The sequence below is a fragment of the Quercus robur genome, chromosome 4 (genome assembly GCF_932294415.1).
Source record: "Quercus robur chromosome 4, dhQueRobu3.1, whole genome shotgun sequence".
In the NCBI taxonomy this organism is placed as follows: domain Eukaryota; kingdom Viridiplantae; phylum Streptophyta; class Magnoliopsida; order Fagales; family Fagaceae; genus Quercus; species Quercus robur.
In genome coordinates this window covers 38,038,924-38,063,074 of record NC_065537.1, presented here as the reverse complement: position 1 = coordinate 38,063,074, position 24,151 = coordinate 38,038,924, and the positions used below count along the sequence as shown (strand labels likewise).

General features: G+C 32.9%; 2 protein-coding genes and 1 long non-coding RNA gene across 5 annotated transcripts; all 3 read left to right on the top strand.

Annotated features, from left to right (window-relative positions):
- Window positions 1-6,166: 6,166 nt before the first annotated feature.
- LOC126721452 (uncharacterized) lies at window positions 6,167-15,306 on the top strand. Of its 3 annotated transcripts, none has more exons than XR_007653886.1 (10): window positions 6,167-6,639; window positions 7,794-7,930; window positions 8,033-8,206; window positions 9,068-9,304; window positions 9,420-9,520; window positions 9,607-9,679; window positions 9,770-9,838; window positions 9,936-10,043; window positions 12,837-13,017; window positions 14,018-14,545. XR_007653886.1 is itself a non-coding variant. In XM_050424487.1 (10 exons), exons 1-10 carry the CDS (start codon window positions 6,351-6,353, stop codon window positions 15,034-15,036), a joined length of 1,509 nt encoding a protein of 502 aa, XP_050280444.1. In that variant the 5' UTR covers window positions 6,168-6,350; the 3' UTR covers window positions 15,037-15,306. The 3 variants fall into 3 exon arrangements, 2 of the variants coding, with proteins under 2 accessions (XP_050280445.1, XP_050280444.1); XM_050424487.1 differs by lacking the exon at window positions 12,837-13,017 and adding an exon at window positions 14,842-15,306 and having other exon boundaries at window positions 6,168-6,639; window positions 14,482-14,607; XM_050424488.1 differs by having other exon boundaries at window positions 12,837-14,545.
- LOC126721453 (uncharacterized) lies at window positions 10,050-11,994 on the top strand. Its single transcript, XR_007653887.1, has 2 exons — window positions 10,050-11,101; window positions 11,210-11,994. It is a non-coding gene; the product is annotated as an uncharacterized LOC126721453 (long non-coding RNA).
- Window positions 15,307-18,201: 2,895 nt separating the features above from the next.
- On the top strand, window positions 18,202-22,700 carry LOC126721451 (probable WRKY transcription factor 43). Its single transcript, XM_050424486.1, has 2 exons — window positions 18,202-18,713; window positions 22,353-22,700. The coding sequence occupies exons 1-2, from the start codon at window positions 18,337-18,339 to the stop codon at window positions 22,528-22,530; spliced, it is 555 nt and encodes a 184-aa protein (XP_050280443.1). The 5' UTR covers window positions 18,202-18,336; the 3' UTR covers window positions 22,531-22,700.
- Window positions 22,701-24,151: the final 1,451 nt, after the last annotated feature.

The following is a 24,151-nucleotide window of genomic DNA, read 5'->3' as shown; positions in this document are numbered from 1 at the left end:
CGGAGGGTGTTTTGCATCATGGTATTACAAGATTAAACCTTACAAGGGCAGAGTTATGTGGCTACATATGGGTCTAGGCAATGGTGTACACTAGACTAAGTTTGATAGTACCCTCTATGCTGAGTTCTTGCTATTATTACTTAGAGGCTAAAGGAAAAGCAGCAAATCATTTTTGTTTGGTAAGAGTTACCATGATAGCATTAATAATGAGAAAAATTCTCACCTGATTATAGTGGTTGGTATTCGCTCTATGCTGAGGAATATTAATTGCGGGATTAGGTTGTCGTTGCATCTTGTATAGTATGTTTTTCGGGTTTCATATTATATGGTTATGGATGCAAAATGATAATGTCCTGGAATTTATGTTCATGGTCTCAAAATAAAGTTGTCATAAATTTTGTTCTCTAGCTACTATTTTATTGAATCACATTAACTAAGAAATAATTTTGGACATGGTGCTTAAAGGAGCTGAAGTACATAAATATGTTTGATTCAGCATTGTCATAATTTCCTATGTATGATGCATTGATGGAAGATAGCTTATGATATAATCATAGTCTTCATTGAAATGCTAATATGCTACATTGGCTTCTATCTCAATTGTGCTACAGCATGAGATGCAAGAGTTAGTACAAGACTTAGAGTTAGTACAAGACTTAGACTTTATATTAAGTCAAAATGAGATGTTTGGTATGAATCATATTGAGTGCTAAGAAAGGCTTAAGGAGTTCCAATTCTATATCTTTTTATGAAAATATTTTTATTTTAAAATGAATTGGAATTCTTGGATGTAGAGATTAAATGTTAATCTCATATGGATATGATCCACAAGTCCTTGTTAGAATCATTTGAACAATTCAAATTGTTTTGAAAATAAATTCTTTTTATATTATCTGAATTGATGAGTGAGTTCTACGTAACGGAAGACATCCTAAAAGCTAAGGCTAGGATCAATATGATTTAATTCAAATTCTTAGTCTAAACCGAAAGGTAAGGGTGGTAAGAAGAGGAATTATAATACCAAACAGTTGGACAAGTTAGTTGCCCTAGTAGTTGCCAAAAGGAAATTAGACTCAAAAGAATGGCCAAAAGGAAAGTATTTCTGTTTTGGTAAAGCTAAGCATTGTCCATGATTGTCTTCTAAATGGAAATTTACATGTTTTACTTTTTAAAGAGGAAGTTTCCATCCTTTGTAATTGTATGTTTTGGCACTTATGTCTATAGATCTTATTAATCTAAATGATATTTAAGATTGGTGAAAGATAGGCTTTTAGAATCATTATTTTATTATATTCTCAGTCTATGAATTCTATTTAGAGGATAATAAGATCTAGGGTTTCTTTTTGTAAAGGAATGAAGTTCCAATGACTTCTTTAAGTTAGTGCATACATAAAGGAGGAATAGGGCTCTTTTAAAGGTAGATTGTTCTAGAAGAAAAATGTCAAAATTTGTTGAAGGACAACTATAAAATACATTTGGAAATGAGATGTTTGTATTAGATACACCACAAGACATTATTCTGTAGATAACTATTACATCGGTACAATATCGTAGTGGGAGGATTACCAAATAAATTCACACTTTTGGAATAAACTTTTGTAGTTATTCCACAAGGATATGAATTTGATCCTCAGTCCTACGTAAAGGCAATAGATGATATGAATATGGATTACTGGATCAAGGTTATGTGAATAGAATTAGATTCTTTTTAAAGTATAGAACTTGTAGAGGTGCCTAATGGCATTAAGTTTATTGTTTTCAAATAGGTCTACAAATAAATGAGATTGATAGATTTGAAGGTGCAAACCTTCAAAGTCAAGACTAGTGGCGAAAAGATCTATTCAGAAAGAAATGGTTTGATTATGAAAAGATTTTTTCACCAATAGTCAAGTTTGACTCTATCTAGATTCTCTTATTCATTATATTTCATTGGAATGAAATATGGCAATGGATATCAAGAAAGCTTCTTTTAGTAGCAATCTTGAGGAAGACATTTATATGATGTAATTAGACTTGTTCATAGCAAAGAACCAGTAGTGTTTAGTATGCAAGTTGCTTAAAGTTCATTTATGGACTAAAGCAAACATCTAGGTCATAAAATATCATCTTTGATCAAGAAATCAAATTGTTTGATTTTGATCAAGTATTAAAAGGCCTTAAGTGTGTAAAAGCTATATAGAATAATAAATTTCTTAATGTATGTTGATGACATTCTAATCATTTAGAATGATGTAGAGTTATTGTCATCAATGGAGTTTTTTGTTGTCTAGTTCAGTTTGATATAAAGTACTTGGGAAAGACTAGTCACATCCTACGAATTAAACTTTGTTAAAATTCAGAAATGAGGATGTTGGGTCTATCTCAAACTGCTTAAATAGATTAGATTCTAGCCAAGTATAGCATGTAATACTTCAAGAAAGGATTCTTTCCTTTTAAGTTTGAAGTTCCTTTACATAGGACTATAGTCCTAAGACATATAAAAGGAAGAGCATATTAAGACAATTCCTTATACCATATCAATAGGAAGTCTTTATGCTATACTATATACTAAGCTAAATATCTATTTTGCGGTGGACATGGTAAGCAAATATCAATTGAATCTAAGATCACTTAATTAGTGGGAGTAAAGCATATACTCAAATATCTTAGGAGAATGAGGGATTATATGCTTATACACCTAAGTGAGGATTTGATGGTTACTGGTTGTACAAATATTGACTTTTAGTTTGATTGTGATTCATGAAGTTGGACTTCAAGATATGTGTTCCTCCTAGGTGGTGAAGATACACATTAAGCGTAAGTATTATCTCATTAGAGAGATTTGAGTACGTGAGATATAGTAGTAGAAAAGATAATTTATGAAATACATCTGATTGAAACTTATTTCCAAACCTTGCCTTAGAGTGACTATGAATTACTCTAAAGGGAGATAAGTGTTGGATATATGGTAAATTATCTTTGAGGGCAAGTGAGAGATTGTTGGGGTTTATGCCCTAAAATCCAATTTATTGGCATGACATAAATAATTAAATTGTTTAATTATATGAGATTATTTATAAATGAACTAATGGGACATTATCTTAGTCCATGAGATGCATAGTATGTGATTTATGTGAAAAGTCACAGAAAATATAAATCACAAGTTCTTTGTAAACTCAGAATTTTAGTTCGTAGTCGGTAATGAAATTGGGTATTTCATCTGCGAAGACTATAACATATCAACTAAGATGATTTGTATTGATCATGGAAGTGGAGACTTCTAGTTGATATGTTGATGTGTCTTAAGAGTTAAGACATATTGAACTTGACCGTTGTGAGATTTATTATTCTCCTAACGACTGTCAAATGAATAATAAATCTCACGACTTCTATTTACATCAACTTTAAATCCTGAGAGAATAATGGACCTGATCATGAGGTGTAGGTTGCTTTGATATATTAGGAGTGAGATCTATAAGAAACGATCAAAACCTCAGTATGCTGGGCAGTCGCATTTAGTGTTGATGGAACATATATTCTTAAGATGGAATTCGTAATCTCTTAACGGAGATATAAAATATTCACTTGAGATAAGTTTAATGGGTTTGGTTATTCAGAGTGTTGGGCCCAACCACTTTAGTAAGGAGTTACTAAAGTATATATTTATGAAATTGGATTTCATAAATATATGATGAATAACATAAAGGATTAAATCAGGTACTCAAGGATTAAGATGTAGTAATCTTTAAAGTGGCAATCAACATTTATGACTTTGTATTACTATGAATATTTTAATGAAGGGGTTGTATGTATAATAAAGTCTTGGGATATAATTTGTTAATAAAGCCTAGAGTGCAATTATATTCTTATAGTGGTATTGAATATAATTAATGGTAACTTTGGACTTGTCAAGAGTTGACAGAAAAGCCCAAGGCCCATTGGAGTTAGAGTCTTATTTGTTCCATTTGGTCCCATCTCAAGCCACAAATTAAAGCCCAATTGGGTAGGCCCAAAAAGCTAACCCAATTAGATAATCAATTTTTATTTAATAAGAGTTATTAAATAAAGTAACTACCATTGTAGTTAGAATGTACGCATGATGAAAAGAAAAGAAAACAGTTTTTTCTCTGCAAGGAGAAGAAGAAGGATTTTTCTTTGAGAATCAATGTACAAAAAGACTGATTGAGAGACCATACTTCTTGGGCATCATGTGGAATTGAGATGAAGATTAGAGGTATTCTCAAGTCTTGGTTTTTGAATTTCATTGCATCAAGGTACGCTCTCTATTCTTTGTTCTTTAATTCAAGGTTACATGTTATCTCTCATGATTGAAATAGATCCGTGATTGTTGCTTCCGCTGTGTGTTTTGTATGAGATACAAAACCAGATTTTCCAACGTCATCATCTCCACTGAAAAATCCAACGTCATCTATGATGCCACGTCTACAAGTTGTCAACATATCATTAGGAGCCACGTGTAAAATAACATATAAGAAAGTAACATAAAAATATGGTGGACGATAGTTAAGACGACTTATGGACAAGGGGGCAACTGATGGTAAAATACAAAGTCCAATTCGTCCATAAAGATCATGCAAACCTATCAACATCCAAGATGAACCTTTAAGGAGAAATTAGAGAGATTACAAAGGGGGCTCGACGGTCAAATATACTCGTCCATACCAGCCTGAGGTGTAGATGAGTGTAAACACTTAGAAAAATATTAAGCATTATGATTGCTCAATATGAGTAGCTAAATTTTAGTTTCCTAAACGTGGGATAAACCCCTCAAAGATCTCTCCCACATTCTACTAAGTCCACTTGTCTCTCATGCAATGCTCCATGAAATCCATGCATCCCCCATGATGTTAGTGGAACCAAATAAGTAGACCCACTCCAGGTCCTTTATAAAAGGGATCCACCCTTAACAAACTAAGGTATGTTCGTCCAATTATACACTCTCCATATGCGTTCCTTGGAAGAGAAAACTAACTTAGTCATTGGAGGGTCCTTGGCCGGTCCCCTTTGATAGTTCTTTTCATTTCAGGTCACAAAGTTGTTGTAGAAGCCCGGCCCATTCAACACACTGATTTTTCAACATCATTAGGGGTTATTAAAAAATAAAAAAAATAGTTTTTCAAGTTTGGTAGCTAGCTACAGTAACTGCTACAAGTAACAGTTTACTATAGTAGTGAGACAAAAAAAATTAGCTATAATACCATTAATGTAGGAGGTTTTTTAATATTTGAGGTGCTAAAATAGCTTTTTAGCAATTTTAGCACCATCGATGTGGTTGCTCTTAGTTTGTATTTTATCTCATATAGATAGTTTACTTCTCCCATAAGTAAATCCTTGTTCATTGGTGTCCATAAGAAGCTAATGAGCTTTATGTTAATTGACACTCCCCAAAATCTCGGTGTTTCTAATAGAGGTGTCCGATGTTTAAATCCCATCCCCTACTTAAGATGTTTATATATATATATATATATATATATACCAAAAAAAAAATCATTGACCCTTGTTTAGGAGTTTTAATATAGGGAATGAAAAGAGCATCCAATTATTTGCAAGTTTAAGCGGAAGGAAGTAAAATAGATAAGAAGGAATACTTGTTTCTCTCAATTCCCTCAAAACCTCAAAGTTTCATTCCCTCCAAAACTGGAAAGAATATGAGGGAATGCAATTTGGTTTAAAAATATTTCATTAAAACTCTCAAAATATTCATATATATTTAGTCATTTATTCTAAAATAGGGGCATAATAATTATGTTGTTATAAATGATTACATTCTATTCCATCTAATGTTACTCCCCTAACAAGATAACTTACATTTATTTCTTTCATTTTAAAATATTTAAACAAAATTACTTAATCCTATTTTATTCCTTTATTTTCCCTTCCTTAGGCCATTAATTTCAAATTATTTAGAATAAAATTGTGTATTTTTCATGTTTGTTAATGATTATAAGTTAAGAATCTTATAATTTAATAACAGAATTTTTTTTTTTTACGAATAGAAATTTATAGAATTATTATTTGAATCCTCATTTCTCATTATTGGAAGGACAAGGATTTATGGAACTATGAAAGAAATTATTAAAAAATATATATTATATGCGTTCTTTCTATGCAATCATGAATCATATTTATACATTGCCGCTAGTTTTGCGTGTGTATACAATGACGCACTCGCTATCTTTTCCCTGCTTAAAAATAGCACTAATCAAAATTGGCATCATTCTGAAACCGACCACCAATTTTGACCGTCAAAAAAGGCTTCAATCAATATCCAACGGTTCACATAAATCTTATCCAAACCCAAAACCCTCAGATTCACTCCACGTGTCCCTCTCTCACACTCGCTATCAAAAATGTTGGCGACGCACGCGCCACCCTCACTCATAAACCCACTCCAGCTCTTTCGCTCTCACTCTCTATTCTCTCGCGCCATTTCGCCATTTTCAGCCACAAGATCTCTCTTCGTCCGAACGGTGGCTTCAATGGCCGGAGTGAACTCCTCGCCGGACCACGTCGTCGGAACCTGGTACTCGGTGCCGGAGCTCCGGCTCCGAAACCATCGATTCGTTGTCCCTCTCGATTACTCCCTCGAACCTCGCTCTTCTCCTAAGATCTCCGTTTTCGCTCGCGAAGTCGTTGCCGGTACTGGAAAACTTTATTCATTTCGTTAAAACAAAGCCTTAATTCGTGTTATCTTTGTCATTATTGTTTGATCAATGTGTTTGAATTTGAATTTATGTGGCTTACTTGTTTAATTGCTGAGAAAATAGTGGAATGTAGAAGCAAATCAGAATTGCGTGTAGAGAGAAAAAAAAAGAAAGAAAAAAGGTGACAAATCAAATGCGCATGAATTTTGAGGTTAATAGTGAGGTTGTCAATGGCTAAATCAAAGTCTAATTCGTATTATTATTATTTGATCATTGTGTTTGAATTTGAATTATAAGATTGAGATGAAAAATTTGTGTGATTGCTCAGAAAATAGAGTAATGTAAATGCAAAAGAGAATTGCGTATAGAGAAAAAGTTCAATTATATAAATAGTTGACTAAAAAGGTTTAATTAGTTGCTCCTAAAGATTGTACATGTATGATATAGGATTTTTGTTGTTGTTGTTGTTGTTGTTGATGTCTTTGTTTTGTTTCAGCAATAAAATGTGCTCGAAATTTTAGATCAATTAGTGAGGTTTTCAATCAAATGTGTGTAGACCCCACATATATGGGAATGGAAGTCCATTTCTCCCGTTTTTCAAATTCTTACTTGTTCTTGATGCGAAGCAATGTGATTTGCTTTTTTCATAAAGTGCTCGGTTTATTTCTCTATCGGATGGACCATGGACCAAACTCCAAAATGTGTAGAACCACCAATTTCCACTAAGAATATTGACTACGGTAACTCTTCATAAAAGTGATAATTTGTGTTATTAGCAGGTTATTGTCTGTTGAAAGCGTGGAATTGTAGATAATGGCAATGCTAAGTATATTAGGGGCAAGTTCAACATTGTTGCATCATTATGTACACGATGAATTGATATTTTTTTAATATGCATACAAGCAGTCACTGCGTACAGATTACACCTATGAAAAGTTTCCATTTTATTAACTAAAGTGAAATATTGTCTTTGTTTTAATTATCTTGTCCGTTTCTTGTTGAACAGTCGATATAGATAGGTGATTGACAAGCAAACAGTGTTTGATGTAGACTATTGTTCTGTAAAATGCTTATATGGATTATTATTGGGTTATTTCTACATGGTCACTAGTTTTAAAATTCTTTTTTAATCACATATCCATGTTGCAGTTGGGAAAGAAGATCAACTGCTGCCATACCTACTATTCCTACAAGGTGGACCTGGGTTTGAGTGCCCTAGACCAACAGAAGCTAGTGGATGGATACACAAAGCTTGTGAAGAATTTCGTCTCATATTGATGGATCAGGCATGGTTTCTGGATGCTCTTAGTAAAAAGCTTTTATTGATATTTGATATCTGTATCTCTATATATATTTCCTTTTATCCTACTGCTGAAATTTTCTTGCAGCGAGGAACAGGGTTATCGACTCCTTTGACGGCATCATCTATGTCACAATTTAAGTCTGCAGAGGATTTGGTTGACTACTTAAAACATTTTCGAGCTGACAATATAGTAAATGATGCCGAGTTTATGCGAGTACGTCTTGTTCCTGATGCTGGACCTTGGACAATTTTGGGTCAGGTATAAAGATTACCATTTCCTTTTGTTATTTGTGAGTGCATGTGATCTTTCAGTACATAGTCATGGGCCTGCCCTCTGCCGAGGCCTCAATTTTACAAGTTTTAGACCATGCAAAAAACAATTTCCACAAGCAAGTTGCAAGAATTTTTTATTATATGTATATTAGACACACACAAAGTATGATAGGGGAGTCCCATCAGAGAAAAAAAAAGTATGATAGGGGAGTATCACATCAAAATTGCTAGGAAGCATCGCATCAAAATTGCTAGAGCATCACCCATTTTTACATGTATTCATTGTTTTTCTTTTTTATGTAAACTGTTACATAATATATAAATAATTGTATTGAAATTCTTTACACTTTGCATAAATTATTAGAGTCATATGATTAAAACCATTGCATGTATTTGAACAACCTATAACATTTCATATATGGAAAGCACTTTTTTTTTTTTTTTTTTCCTAAAGAAAAGCTTTAAGATTACAATGTCAATGCTTAATTCCTCTCATATATGTTCTCCTCCATCTTTTGAATAGTTTAAATTATTCTAAATCCGATCAAAGCTTGTAAAAATGCACTGCCCAATCAATCTTCATGGGATGCCTCCCTGTCAAACTTTATTCCATTTTACACATGCCCTCACCCACACCCACACGCGTGCGCACGCGGACACACATGCACTCACTCACATATGCATGTATGCATTAGCTTCTCTCCTTTTGTTGCATTCCTGTTGCTCTCATCTTGTGCCTTCTCACCATTTGTCCATTCCTAGCATTTAGTCATTGTTACAATTTTGCTTCTAGTTCATTGAAGCCAACTGTTTATCTAAATGACAGCTTGTTCTCCTTCTTGTGTAGAGTTATGGTGGATTTTGTGCAGTAACCTATTTGAGTTTTGCACCACAAGGACTGAGACAAGTCCTTCTAACTGGTGGAACCCCTCCAATTGGAAATGGATGCACTGCAGATACCGTGTATAGAGTATGCTCTGAACAGATTATACTCCAAAATGAAAAGTACTACAAGAGGTATCCTCAAGACATTGAAATTGTTAGAGAAGTTGTTAATTATTTAGCAGCGTCTGAGGGAGGTGGGGTGAGGATCTGCCACATATGATTTTGTTATTATTCCTAATGCTGAAAGCTCAAGCTGAATCTTTTGAATCCCTCCAACCCCCCTACCCCCTCTTCTCTCTTCTATTTTGGTATAGGTGCTTCTTCCATCTGGGGGCATCTTAACCCCATGGGGACTTCAAACTCTTGGCCTTTCTTGTTTAGGATCTTCTGCTGGTTTTGAGCGGTTACACTATATGTAAGTCACCATGAATACCAAAATAGTTATTATGATTTAAAATTTGTTATTCTTTAATTTAAGTTTATTTTTACTATGGCCTGTAGGTTTGAGGGGGTTTGGGATCCTGTACTAGTTCCGGGAGCACCAAAGCAAATCAGTTACTACTTTTTGAATGCTGTAAGAGAATTACTAATTTCTTATTGATCTTGAACCCAATGTTATGGATCTCATTCTTAGAATTGACCTCAAGTCATTCCATTTATGCAGTTTGAAAGTTCAATAGCTTTTGATACAAACCCACTCTATGCGATTCTGCACGAGTCAATCTACTGTCAGGTAGAATTTTTATTGTCTATAATTCTACTAATCAAATCATATTTGATTGTAACTTAAAAAAAAAAATGTCTAATCTCTCTCTCTCTCTCTCTCTCAGGGTGCTTCATCAAGTTGGTCTGCTCACAGAATAAGGAGTGAAGATGAGGGAAAATTTGATGCAATCAAAGCTGCCAAAGAAGGTCGCCCCGTAATTTTCATGGGAGAGGTGCGCATGGCAATAATATTTTCCTTTATAATTCACAATCAACCGTAATTTCCTTCCAGTTATTGGAGTCTGTTGGATAGAAAAATAACTGCTTGGTAAATGTTAGATGTAGGATGGAAAAGATCAGCTAGTTAAGGCAAGATATTTTATGAAATTATGAACTCAACAGCTTATTAGGAAACCACGAACAAGCTTGTTAAGTTATCCGATAAATGGATTTACACACCTATTTGTTTCAATATGCCAATAAAAAGGGGATCTTTTGCGCATTATAATTCAGCTGTGGGGAACTCAAACCAATGTTCTCCTTATAAAGGAGTATCATTGAGTTACAAAGCTCTTGGCAAAACTGGAGCAATATCTTGGGTTCAAAACTCCATTGGGGCTTTGGCACCAATGTTTTGCATTCGATTCTGGGGACCTTTTCAACTTAGCTATTAGAACAGAATTTTGTTGGAATAGCTGAATTAGCCGGAATGTGCAGGAGATTTTGGGAGTTAGTTGATATTCTCTGTTGCAAAATTAGGAGTTTTCCAATGAACTATTTAGGCATGCCTTTGCATTTGTCTTTCAAAGCATAAACAGTGTGGGATCCCATTATAAAGAAAATGGAGTGAAGATTTTCAGGTTAGAAAAAGTTATATTTGTTGAAAGGGGGAAGCTTAATGTTATTAAGAGTGTGCTGTTAAACCTTCCAACTTGCTACCTTTCTTTATTTACTTATTTCACCCCATGTGTCAAATAAGTTGGAGAGTAATTTCTTTTGGGGTGGGCCCGGGGATGGGTTTAAATTTCATTTGGTGGATTGAAATACAGTGTGCTCTCCAATCTCTCCCATTCTCTGTGAGGGTTTTGGAGATGCACAAATTAGACACCTTTAATTAAGCTCTCTTAGGGAAATGGCTGTAGCATATCAGGAAGGAAGAAGAAACTTGTTTGTGGAGACAGGTTATATCATTAAAGAATGGGGTGGACTAGAGAGGTTGGACAACAAAACAAATGCGAAGAACTCATGGCTGTAACTTTTGGAAGAGTATGATAGTGGGTGGACTAGAGAGGTTTGACATTTGGTCCTTATCTTTAAAAAAAAAAAAAAAATAGTGGTTTGATATTTGGTCTTACTATGTTGTGTTGCGAGCTCCAATGGATCTATTTTCCATGGATAGGAATTTGGCGTGCCAAAGCCCTGAAGCGGGTTGCTTTCTTTTTGTGGACAACAGCGTGGGGAAGATTTTGACTAATAATCTTCAAAGAAAGGATTTACACTAGTAAATTGGTGCTGATTGTACAGGAGTAGCGAGGAGATGGTGGACCATTTGTTACTTCATTGTGATATTGCTTATGGTTTGTGGAGTTATGCTTTTGGTATTTTTGGAGTTCATTGGTGATCTTGAACAAAGTGATTGATTTACTTGTTGGTTGGAGAAATTAGTTAGAAAAATGTTCTTCTGTAGTGTGGAATTTAGTTCCTTTGAGCTTGATAGAATTATGGTTACGTGAATAAATTTACAATTTCTTAACCGCTTAAAATGTTAAAAATCCCACGTGTGGGGCCCCCACTTATTAAGGGAAAGTTTAAGCCCACACGTAATGGGAAGTGTTAGAATTATGGTTAAGTGATTAAATTCACTATTTTCTAACAACTTAAACTTTTGGGACAATTGGTAATTTAACAGAATCTGATGTGAATTTTGTGGAGAGAGCAGAATTACCGCACTTTTTAAGATGTGAGATGTGGAAGTTTCGGAAATGCAGTTGAAAGTCTCTTTTCATAAATTACTCTATGAATGGTCAACTGTCCTGGGTCTTAGTGACAGTGGCACTATTACAGAGTTCACTGAATTGATTTTCTTTGCTTGTAATTATTTGATTGTAATTCTTAAGGCTGTCTTGTGTATTCTGTTGTTCATGAGGTATTTTTTATTGAATAAAATATTTACTTATCAAAAAATCATGAATCCTCTTTTCTCTCCCTCTCTTCAATCTCATCTTCTTCTTCTTCCCTCTTATAGTCATTAGGGGGTTGTGTTCTGTATGTGGACTACCTATTTTTCTATTAAAAAAAAGTCTGACATGGCAATATTTTAATAGTGGGGAGTAAATAAAAATTTCTATAGGGGTTCCTTACAGAATTGAATCCTATTAAAAAAAAAAAAAAAAAACCCTTAAAAAGGATGTTGCAGTATTGTGGAAGATTTAAAATAAAAAAAAGATAGGTTGGTTTGAATGTAACAATAAGAAATCTTTTTCATTAAAAGAAACTAATTTAAAACTTGACTAAAATAAATTTTGGTCCCTCCGTGTTATACTTGTCAATTTGGTCTCTATAGTATCAATTATGAGAAGTCTTTGGTTGAGTTAAAAGGCGTGTGTCAGCGTAGCCTCTTTGATCGATCTTGGTGCTGAGGTTTTACAGATTGTTCTTCTCTTCTCTTAGTTTAGTCTCCTGATTGCTTTCCTATTTGTTTTCTGTTTGTGCTTTGCTGTTGTTCATCCTCATGAAACACATTGTTTGTTTCTTTTTTATTATTTCGTCAATAATAGTACTCATATTACCTATCAAAAAAAAAAAAAAAGTATCAATTTGAGCAATTTCATCTCAAAAAGGTTTCTTATTATTTCAATATGGTCCTTTCTCTAACTCCAATGACTAAGTGCTGTTACTGCTGTAAAGGAAAAAACGAAAATCAGGGTGGGGGGGGGTGGGCAGATAGGAGAAGTATGAACTACAAACTGGTTTTGTCACTGGAATGGTCATGGTTTCAGTTATATACTGGTTTTTGGTTGATGTAGAATAAGAACCAACAATTGAAGATGTGTGGTGACTAATGAAGGAGTCAGTAGATAAGGATTTTGATGAGGTGCCGTTGGGCGAGGAAGGTGGCAGACTCAATGATGTTGCAACTGAACGAGGAGGCAATTGAGGTTCTGCCTGAGAAATGGTCATGTTGGGATTTGGGATTTGACTAACCCTGTAAGTCCCCAGTGAATTGGGTTACCCTCTTAAGTGATAGCACTGAATTTCTCTCCAAATTGCTAGTAGATTTCGAATGTTTCTTGTTTTGCTTCTGCCAAATACATCAGTTGCTCAATTTGTTTCTCAAAGGGTTGCTTTTTAGGGTCTGGGCATAAAAACCAATTAAATCTTTGATGAATTTTTTATTGCCAAAGTGCAAATGATTTGAATTTGTGGCATTAGGCAATTGTCTTGATTGTATTTTGTACCTATAATGGAATCAGTCAATCTTCTGTATTTTTCAAATTTTAATTTGGACAATTTGAATTCAAATTTAACATTTCTTCTTCTTATTCTTCTTTAAATCTATTCTTTCCTCAAAATTTATTTATTGTTTATGAAATTTTCACTGAAACAATGTTTATTTTATGTCACATGCAGCTCATGTGACAATGGCACTTGATTAATGGAGTTGGGCAGAACTATGTTGACAATAACCAACAAGCCTAAACTTGGAAGCAGCAAAATATATTTTAGCTTCAAAACTTTTTTCAATTTAAGATTTGATTGCCCTGAGTCATGCAATATTTTTGCAACTGTAGAGACTATAACTGGTTTATGGGTGGACTGACTGTAGTTTAGTAGTAGTTCTGGCCATGACCAAATATATCGGACATCTTTCTTTCTCCCTTTTACCCTTTTTATTTCATTCAATACTTAGCATAAAATTCTTTTACAAGAAAAGAATATGCTTCAAGTACAGAGTACACAAAGATAAATTGTTTGTATGATGCTTGACCCATCCTCTAATATTATGAACCACAAGGGCAATGGGATTTTTTTTTTTTTTAAAATTTAAATCATGTGTACCTTGTAAGCATCTGTGGAATTTTCCCTGATTCATAATATGGACATTGTTGTGCACTTAGACTTTGATCATGTTAACACTCTGTTGCATTCAATACCTAAATTGTGGGTTTTTAATATGGTTGCTACAAAGAGGCACGCTATTGTATAGGTGTTCAATGATTCGCCCCAGGAGGGGTGGCCCAGTTGGGAGAGATCCCACATGCAAGCACAAGGTTCCTTGTTCGAGTTGTGGCAGGTACCGTGTGGGAGGAGGGTTCCTAGCTTGCATTGCGCCTCTTTTGCTGGCTCTCTTGGGGTGCTAGGGTGAGGTCTGTGACGCCCCGGTCACAGTAGCTATGACTCAATCCAACATTCTCTAGCGGGGGTAGCCCTATTAGGTCACGCCTTAAGGGGTTAGTCACAAATGGTCGCCCCCGCCCCTCCTTTTGATTATCCAAAAAAAGGTGTTCAATGATTCGAGTCAGTAGTATGGCCTAAGAGTAGAAGCCAAATTGCTGAAGTTAGTTTCTTTGCAATTTCTGAAGTTCACTTGGACTTGGTCTTTACCATGTGTTGCTTGTAGCGTTTGACTATGAAATGAATTCATATATTCTGGATTTGTTACTTGTGCAGATGATATTTCCATGGATGTTTGATGAGATTCATGCGCTGACAAAATTCAAAGATGCTGCTCATATATTGGCTGAGAAGCAGGATTGGCCTCCACTATATGACATTAATATGCTCAATAATAACAAGGTTTGTTACCTTTGATGTTGTAGTTAGTCAATCTTTGTGAAGTGTAATTGGCTGTAAGATTTTCCAATGGAGATCTCAACTTTCCAACAGCCCAAAATGTGATTATTATATTATTATTATTAGTAATACCAGTAGTAGTAATAGATATTTTGTTAATGAGTGAGAAAACAGGTTTTTGCATTTCACTGGGCTTTGGCTGGTGCTTTATCAAATTATTTCTTTCCATGCTGACAGGTGCCTGTTGCAGCAGCTGTTTATTATGATGATTTGTTTGTCAACTTCAAGATAGCTATGGAAACAGCTTCTCAGATTGCAGGGATTAGGCTGTGGATCACTAATGAGTATATGCATTCTGGTCTGCGTGATGGAGGAGGGAAGGTTTTCGAGCACTTGATGGGAATGTTAAATGGGAAGAAGCCTTTGTTCTGATCTTCATTCTCACTCCTACAGGATTATTTTTTTGCTAGTTAAATTTGCTTAAAACCTTATTTCCCTCAGTAAATTAAATTAACATGTTTAAATTGCTGGAAAAAAATCATGTCTTTGAGCCAGTCTAAGAATCTTCAAGCTTGAAAATGAAGCTTGTATAGTTTGATGGTTGTCTCTTCAAGATATCAAATTGAAAACCGTTGTACCATGTAATATGGATACACTAGAAGGAAAATTCAAAATTTGCTGTTGCACTTTGCTGCACGTGAACTTGTTGAAAGTACAGCAATTTTTTTCCCTAGTTTTTAATTTTTAATTTTTAATTTTTTTTCTTTCATGATGGTAAAACCCGTAGGCATTTAATATTTCTTTAGGAGATCATAAATGGGGCCAAAAAGAAGAAGAAGAAGAAGAAGAAGAAAGAAAGAAAAAGAGTAGATCACTAAAATTTAGTAGATTTTAGTCTCTTTGTTGCTCCATTGTCTTCCATTCAAACAAAAGATAAGGATGTGGATTCAAGTTGGATTTATGATTGCTGATGTTTATATATACTGTTTTTGTATGTATGGTCCTCTCATCTTTCACTAAAAGGGTGATATCTATTACACAAAGCTGGTGATGATTGTTAGGGGAACCTCAACCTTAATTTTCATCTCTTTTGGTATTTAGCCTTCACTACTGCTAATGTAATGTGCGCATATCAATCAGTAAATTAAGTTTTAATAAAACTCAAGTCGTGTGGGATTTTCATCAGCATGTGGGTGGAATATTGGGGTCAACTAATTTGATGGGTAAGCTGGAAGTCCTTTGTAGGTGAACTAAAAAGGTTTCGGATTTTGTTTTTTTGTTTTTTGTTTTTACTTATATATATATATATATATATATATATATTAAATTATTGCTGATGGAGTACATTTTTAGAATTCTTTATCTTCTAGTTCTTGATGGAACACAAATTAAGAGTCACACAAGCAAATGAACTAGTGGCTGGGAGCCTTTGATAGCTGAAACACGCTGAGAGTAACTTGTGTTGAAATATTTATTTATGTTCTACTGCGGTCATTCACTATACAATTCTGGTGTAGGGATGGCAATGGGGCGGGACGGGGCCGAAGGATGGGGTCTTCATCCTCATCCCGCATGGTTTTGTCTTGTCCCATCCTCACCCCGCCCTGTATGACGGGGAAAACTTTTTCACCCCATCCCCATCCCCATCCCTTGGGGCTCCGCGAAGCCTTGTCCCACCCCATAAAACTTTACTTTTTGTTTATTTTCCCTACAACTAGAACAATTTTTTTTAATGAAACCTATTTCATTAATAAAAATATACTTGAAATTACAACTAAATTTATCCCATCAAATCAAATCAATTTTTAGAAAAAAATTGAATAATATATCTAAGTGTTTAACAAGACAATCATAAAAAAAAAAAAAAAAAAAAAAAAAAAAAAAAAAAAAAAATCTCATAGTATAACACATAACAAAATAAAGGTAGAGAACCACGTTGAGTAGAATAAAATAAGCTAATATTGATATGTTTGTTTAAATAGTAGATTTTTAGATTATGAAAAATTTACAATTATAACCCTTATCAACGCAAAGCGGGGTGGGGATGGGGAGGGGCGGGGCAGGGAAAAAGTTTAAATCCATCCCCACCCTGCCTCGTGGTGCAAGGCTAAAATCTTGCCCCATTCCCGCCCCACCACTTTTGCGGGGTGGGAAAAACCCTCACAGGACGAAGTGGGGAGGGGCCGGTAATTGGGGTGGGAAAAAATTGCTATCCCTATTCTGGTGGCCAAACAGGCTTGCCTTCCCTACACTCTGGCCAAATAATAATAATAAGTCACTAATGTTTGATTATTGCGCGCAGTCAATAGCATTTTAAGATATTGGAAAATTGATCCCTGTATCATTCATTCCTTTTCATCACCAGATGGTTATTTTGTTCAAACTAGTGTAGCCCTTTTAAATTCTTTCAAAACTTCAATTTATAATGTCTGCTCTATGATAATTGTTCTTTCTTTATTGAGTAATGTTACATTTACAACATTTTCACAATAATATTGAATTTCAGATATTTTATTAGATGACAAAAAAACTTTACAACTACAACCCACGTAAAGATTTATATATATTTTTTGATAAACTGTAATGATTTATATTTTAAACATGAAGTCTGTGTCTGGTTTAAACATCCGTATTATGGAGTTCACCACGTATAGTTTATTTTAAACATGAAACATCTGTATTAGTCTCAATGTACTCACCAAGCAATTATTTCTTTTTTATTTTTTTTGAGATACGCCAAGAATTATTTCGGCCCGAATAATACTGTCCTAAGAAATGAATATTTGGCCACGAAAATTTGGTGAAACTAGACTGGAGTTGAGGTTGGGAGAGAGCAATGGGCCGGAAGCTGTGCATATGCAAAGACATTGTCCATAATATAGAATATTATTGGTTGAGTATTATAGTTGAACTGGTACATTATGATATTTCTAATGTTTAGACTTAATTTAAAGGTTCAAATTTTTCCTCCAAAAAACCCAAGCACCTCATCAGTCAGATATTTGAGATCGAATCGACAAAATAGAATAAAAAAAAATTAAAAAAAATGTGAAATTAATTATTATGACATGTAACACCTTGCATATATACGATTCTTTCATGTTTTCAATAAATGTGAAACTTTGTGAAGAAAAACAAGAAAAAAAGAAAGTTGGTACGCGCAGATGATCAAATAGTCATAACCTGGCTGTTTTTATATTCTTTATACGGTCCTGGTATCTGTTGGATAAGAGAATATAGCAAATCAAGCTATAATTTGTTACATTTGGAACATGTGTCCTCTATAGTTCCACAATTAACATATAGTACATTATATGTAAATATAAAACGTGTGGAAAGAGAGAGAGAGAGAGAGAATATAAATAAGATAAGACATTAATGCAAATATATATATATATATACACACACATATATGCATAAAAATGCATAGATGATAACGATATAGATCTTGGGGCACGTCTCCTTTTACTTGCAGGGGCAGTTGAACAGAAGTAGTTGAAATGTTGTTGGCTTTACCTTAGTTGCAAGACATATATACCTCTACTTTCATTTCAACCGCTATAATAAGCTTCTAATTAATAACTAAGCACCTATATCTCTCTCTGTGTGTCAGTCCAACCCCTTCTCACCCTCCACACCATCTTAAATTTTTCTCTTTATATACTTCCATTCTCCAACCTTTTCATCTTCTCTCTCTACATATTGTCAGTGGAGCTAGCCCATTACACATCAATGGAAGGCCAAAACTCCTCAACCCCATCATCACTACCACCAAATAACATTAACCCTCCCTTCCTCTTCACACCCTCATTAGACCCAGAAATTGACTGGATCAGCCTTCTCTCTACAGCTCAACCAGCTGGCTTCCCATCAGCTGAGAATAATATTAAGCCTATCATGGAATTAAGTGGTTCCACAAATGGGGTTGTACTGGATCATGAGAAGGGTAATAATAATAATAAGGATAAGAGGAAAAGTGGTGGTAGGATCAAAAAAGCAACACGGCCTAGGTTTGCATTTCAGACTCGGAGTGCGGATGATATACTTGATGATGGGTATCGATGGAGAAAGTATGGGCAGAAAGCTGTGAAGAACAGCGTTTATCCCAGGTGTGCTGGCTACTCATTTATTATATAAGTTCTCATACCTATTACGTTGCATGGCTTTATTTACAGATATATATTATATATGTGTGTGTATATATATATATATATATATATTTATATATTTATGGTGGTTCTATATAAGCTTTGTTACATGTTTCTTGGTTCTTATTATTAGCTAAGCTACTTTTAATTAACCAACATATATATCTTCTCAAATTAAGAATTATAGGTCGTTAATCTTGATCCCAGCTTCAAACTTCAATTTTCACATTCAATGAAGCACAAATCTAGCCATTTACTCTTTAGTCCGTCTAGAAAATCTAGAGAACAAATTTAACATATATATACCAAGATTGGTAGATACTGTCATTAATCTGAACAATGAACCAAAAAACAAATGTTAGAATAATGAAAGGTGTTGCAAGATATATATATATATATATATATATATTTGTATCCTTGCCATTTTTCACTACACAATGACTTTGCTCCTTTAAGTTTAATGGCCTCCAAGGTTTGGACTTTTGAAGAGAGAGATGAGGAGCAAATAGTTATGCCTTATTTATTATTGGGATGTTTGAATGTTTGATAGGAGGATGGGGGGAATATATAATTATCCCTTCCCTAATTAATTTGGCCGCAGAATGGAGAAGAAGAAAAAAAATGAAGTATTATAGAGTGATGAGTGATTAGGGTTTTCTTGGAATGTTAGTAAATATAATAGATCAAGATAAAAAAAGGGAAGTACCAAAAAATTTTTTTTCATTAAATTAGTATCATTCCCTTTCAATATCTTCAAATTTGAGAGAAAATTGAGATAAGGGCCTTGCGAGGGCATCCAAATAGAAGAAGGGTACCCATATTTCATCCCACTCTTTTTCTTAAGTGCAAGAAATTAAGTGGACTGGCAATGATAGCTTGAGGAGTAAGGGTGGAGCCCAAAAAATGGATTAGGATATATTAACAAAAAATGTAATTTGTTTTATTTTTCGGTTATTTATTTATAATAGTTCACATTCCTTCTTCTCCATTCATTTTTCATGCGTTTGGGTAGATAAAGATGAGAGGAGAAGGGAAGGGCAATCAACATATAGTAAGATTAATATATTTTGGCCACCTTTCACCTCATTTCTTTCTATTCCAAACATAGTTAATTAAGTCTGGAACAAACCATGTTTCTTATTCCTCCTTGCTATTTTAAGGTAAAAACAAAATCAATTTGCACTAGAATTTAATAGATTTATGCTTGAATAAACTAAGGATGGCCCGTTTCCTCCTTGTTGTTTTAATTGCATCAATGGCACAAGGTCTCCGCATTCATTCTCTGATGTACATATATAAGCGGAACCAGGGATCAAGGAGGAAGGGGGCCTTACATTAAAAAATAAAAATAATAAAAAAATTCCAAAATTTAATACTTTAGGGACAATATAATTCACAACTTATTCATGTAACAAATTATGATTATGTAACGATACTTTCACTAGGACTACCAGTGATATCATTTTATTGTATATTCATCACAATCTATTTAACATACGGTTGTGAAAAATGTTGTGTTTTTAGACATTATTTTTTTAGTAGTAATGTGGATTCAAAAATTCTTTATTGAAAAAATGTCTATATGTGATCTTAATATTATAAAATGACATTACCATTATTTGTTGTTTTTAAATTCTTCTATATGGATACATAATTTTTAAGAATTGTTTTTAATAATAAACCCACCTGTTGATAGTTGGACATGGAAGCTAAGCTAGAAAGAATAAAAATTGTGATCTCAAAAAAAAAAAAAAACTAAAGTCATACAATCTCTTTGAACATTGATGATTTTAATTTAATTAATAAAATAATGCATACAATCTCTTTAAAATCAAGGTACACATAGAACATTTTTAAAAATTGAGAATATTATCGTACTTGTAATAATTCTAAGTTTATTTTTTTTATTTATTTTTTACTTTTAATTAATCAAATGAATGTTTTGAATAACTAATATTTAAATTAATTTTTTTAATTAATTAATTTATAAAAATATATTGATTCTTTTTATTTGTTTGAAATATGTAATTATAGTCACCTATCTTAAAAATGACAGTGAGTATTTTAGCTCTTAACTCTTAACTCTAACACTAAGCATGAACAAAAAAATTATAAGTAACATGTACATTAAGTTTTGTCAATCTTTTTTTTTTTTTTTTTTGGCTAAACCAATTTTCAATGTCAATCAATGTTTAATTAACATTTTACTTGCATTATATTATACATTATATATTTAATTAAATTAACTTTGTGTTCAACCTTTTATTTCAATCTTATTTAATTTCCTAGACCAAAATCCTGACTTCACTTCTAAATACATATGTAATCATTAAAGAAATTACGTTAGAGTTATTATTGTGATCAAGTTTAATGTTTAGCATACCATGTCAACATTGATAATACTATTAAATTTTAAATAAAGTATACCAGTGAAATATTGAGTATACGAATTTTAGTTTAGTTAGATTATATTGATTCTTTTTATTTAAATATTTTATTTTTTTGAAATATGTAATTATAGTCACCTATCTTAAAAATGACAGTGAGTATTTTAGCTCTTAACTCTAACTCTAACACTAAGCATGAAAAAAAAATTATAAGTAACATTTACATTAAGTTTTGTCAATCTTTTTTTTTTTTTTTTTTTTTTTTTGGCTAAACCAATTTTCAATGTCAATCAATGTTTAAATAACATTTTACTTGCATTATATTATACATTATATATTTAATTAAATTAACTTTGTGTTCAACCTTTTATTTCAATCTTATTTAATTTCCTAAACTAAAACCCTGACTTCACTTCTAAATACATATGTAATCATTAAAGAAATTACGTTAGAGTTATTATTGTGATCAAGTTTAATGTTTAGCATACCATGTCAACATTGATAATACTATTAAATTTTAAATAAATTATACCAATGAAATATTGAGTATACGAATTTTAGTTTAGTTAGATTAAAGATTAAAGTCTCTTATCATCAAGGGGCATGGATTCAAATAAACCCGTCTACAATAAAAAATAATTAGTATATTCACCTAATGATAAAGAGCAATCACAATAAAGTGGACATCAAAGAAAATGAAATCTTGAATATATTAGCTCACTCTTAATTATGGAGATGAGATTATAAACTAGGAGATCAATTGTATATCATCAATTATTTATTATTTTTTGTCTTAATTAGGGAAAATTATTAAGTACTCTTGAAGCATGAATAAATAATGGGGTCTATTAAATTTATAGTGGGGTCCATCATGAATTTAATAAATAGATCCTACTATGAATGTGAAAGGAATGTGCATTATTCTCCGTGCTTCAGAGTATCTAAGTATTACTCCTGAATTAGAGAGAGCCTTGGCCTTAATTAATTCTCACTTAAATTTGTTGAGCTACCATAGTACTTTCATAATTACGATTTGTAAAATTAATATTATTGTAGGATATCCTAATAATTATGTATAGTTTTATTTGCCGAAATCATATGGATTAGTGATAGTGGTAATCAAATCATAGTTATCCAGAAATATTGATTTTACTGAATTGATTTGAAAAAAGAAACTATGAATTTTGACTTTCTTTATTAAACTTGGACAAAGGAGCTACTATCGGTGCACGCATCACACATGCAATGTGAAGAAACAAGTCCAGAGGCTATCCAAAGACACGAGCATTGTGGTGACAACATATGAGGGCATTCACAATCATCCCTGTGAGAAGCTGATGGAAACCTTAACTCCTCTTTTGAAGCAAATGCAATTTCTATCTAGGTTCTAAGCTCATTGTGTGCTATGGTACAAGAACATAACAAGCACAAGTGTCTTCGTTCTTGCTATTTCATGGTCATAACCCCAAATACTAGTGCATCTTATCTGTGACTTAATTTGCGTAAATGAACCGTACGTATTCTCATTGTATATCATTGTCAAGATCGCATTGGTATGTTACTTTGCGTATTCTATAATCATCACCTTTATCTTTATCGTTTTCAATAATTCTAATTGTGCCAAAACATCATGACCACATTAAAAATACTTGTTTTTTTAAATGCAAAAATGTTCTTCGAAGATGGAAATCTAAAGTAAAGATGTGCAGTTTGAATTACTATTTTCGCCATGTTTAGAAAATCTAACTTTTTAAGCGCACATTATTTAGTACATTTGTCTTTCAAAAAAAATTGTATAAGTTTTTAAAATTACCCTTGTTATAATATAATATAAAAAATGGATTCCATAACTGATGGATGCAAACAATAATAACAAGTGACGCAATTTTCTATCTATTTAGAATGATGTGGACACATGATGGCACATGGTAAGTAATAATTTTTCCATAACACATCACATCTAACATGTGGCAGCATATTTAATCCTAAATTAATGGTATGTTACAATTTTTTGTATTTAGTGCTCTTAAAGGTGATGATGCATGTATATATTATTTACTTTTATATATATATATATATATATATATTACCATTTGATAATGAACAATGTAATTATAAAATAGAAATAATTATTTTTAAAAAAAATCACTTACATTTGAAACCCCCATAAATATTGCATTTTTTTTTAATTATACTAAAGATCCTTCATATAAAATATAAAAAATAAATAAAATAAAAAAGTATCCCGTTTGCCTTTCCTTCAATTCAATTGCGCCTTAGTTATTACCTATTATATATTTACATCTATTAAAAAAAGGACCAGCATTTAGCAGTGTATTATCTAATTATACCATACAGCATTTCCTCTACCCTAATTAGCATTCCCACTATCCTTTTATCATTCCCACCATTACAGTTACACCTACAATATCTATCTTTGCTGTGGCAATGCTTTTAGACTTCCAACCGTTATACCCACAATCTCTAAAAAATACATGTTATTCCATTGTTGGGTAAGTAGTGTGGAGTTGCCACTTATTTTTTATGCAAATAAATAAATAAATAAATAAATACAAATTACATGATAAAATGCTTCATTGTCATTGATTGAATAAAGAACAATACAATTTTGGTAAATTAAACCTTACAACGCTTTGGATCCTATTTACAATCTATGCAAAAGAATACAAAACTTTTGGTCCTAGTTACAATCTACCAAAATTAAAAAAAAAAAACAAAACACTAATCTACTTATCCAAAAACTCTAAGCTCGGGGGCTAGGTTATGGAATGAGAATGTATTAGGTACCCATTCCGCCTAGACAGAGTTTGGTCTTCTAGACTCTAATGACCAATATACCCTCTTTTGCATGATGTGAATGATATGTTCAACATACATGATAGACACTTAACTAAAATTAATTCAAATAAATTTACCTTATGGATGTGTCCTCTTTTTAAAGAAAATTCAGATATGTTTTGTGTATAAAAGAAAATTTGATTTGTAAAGAAA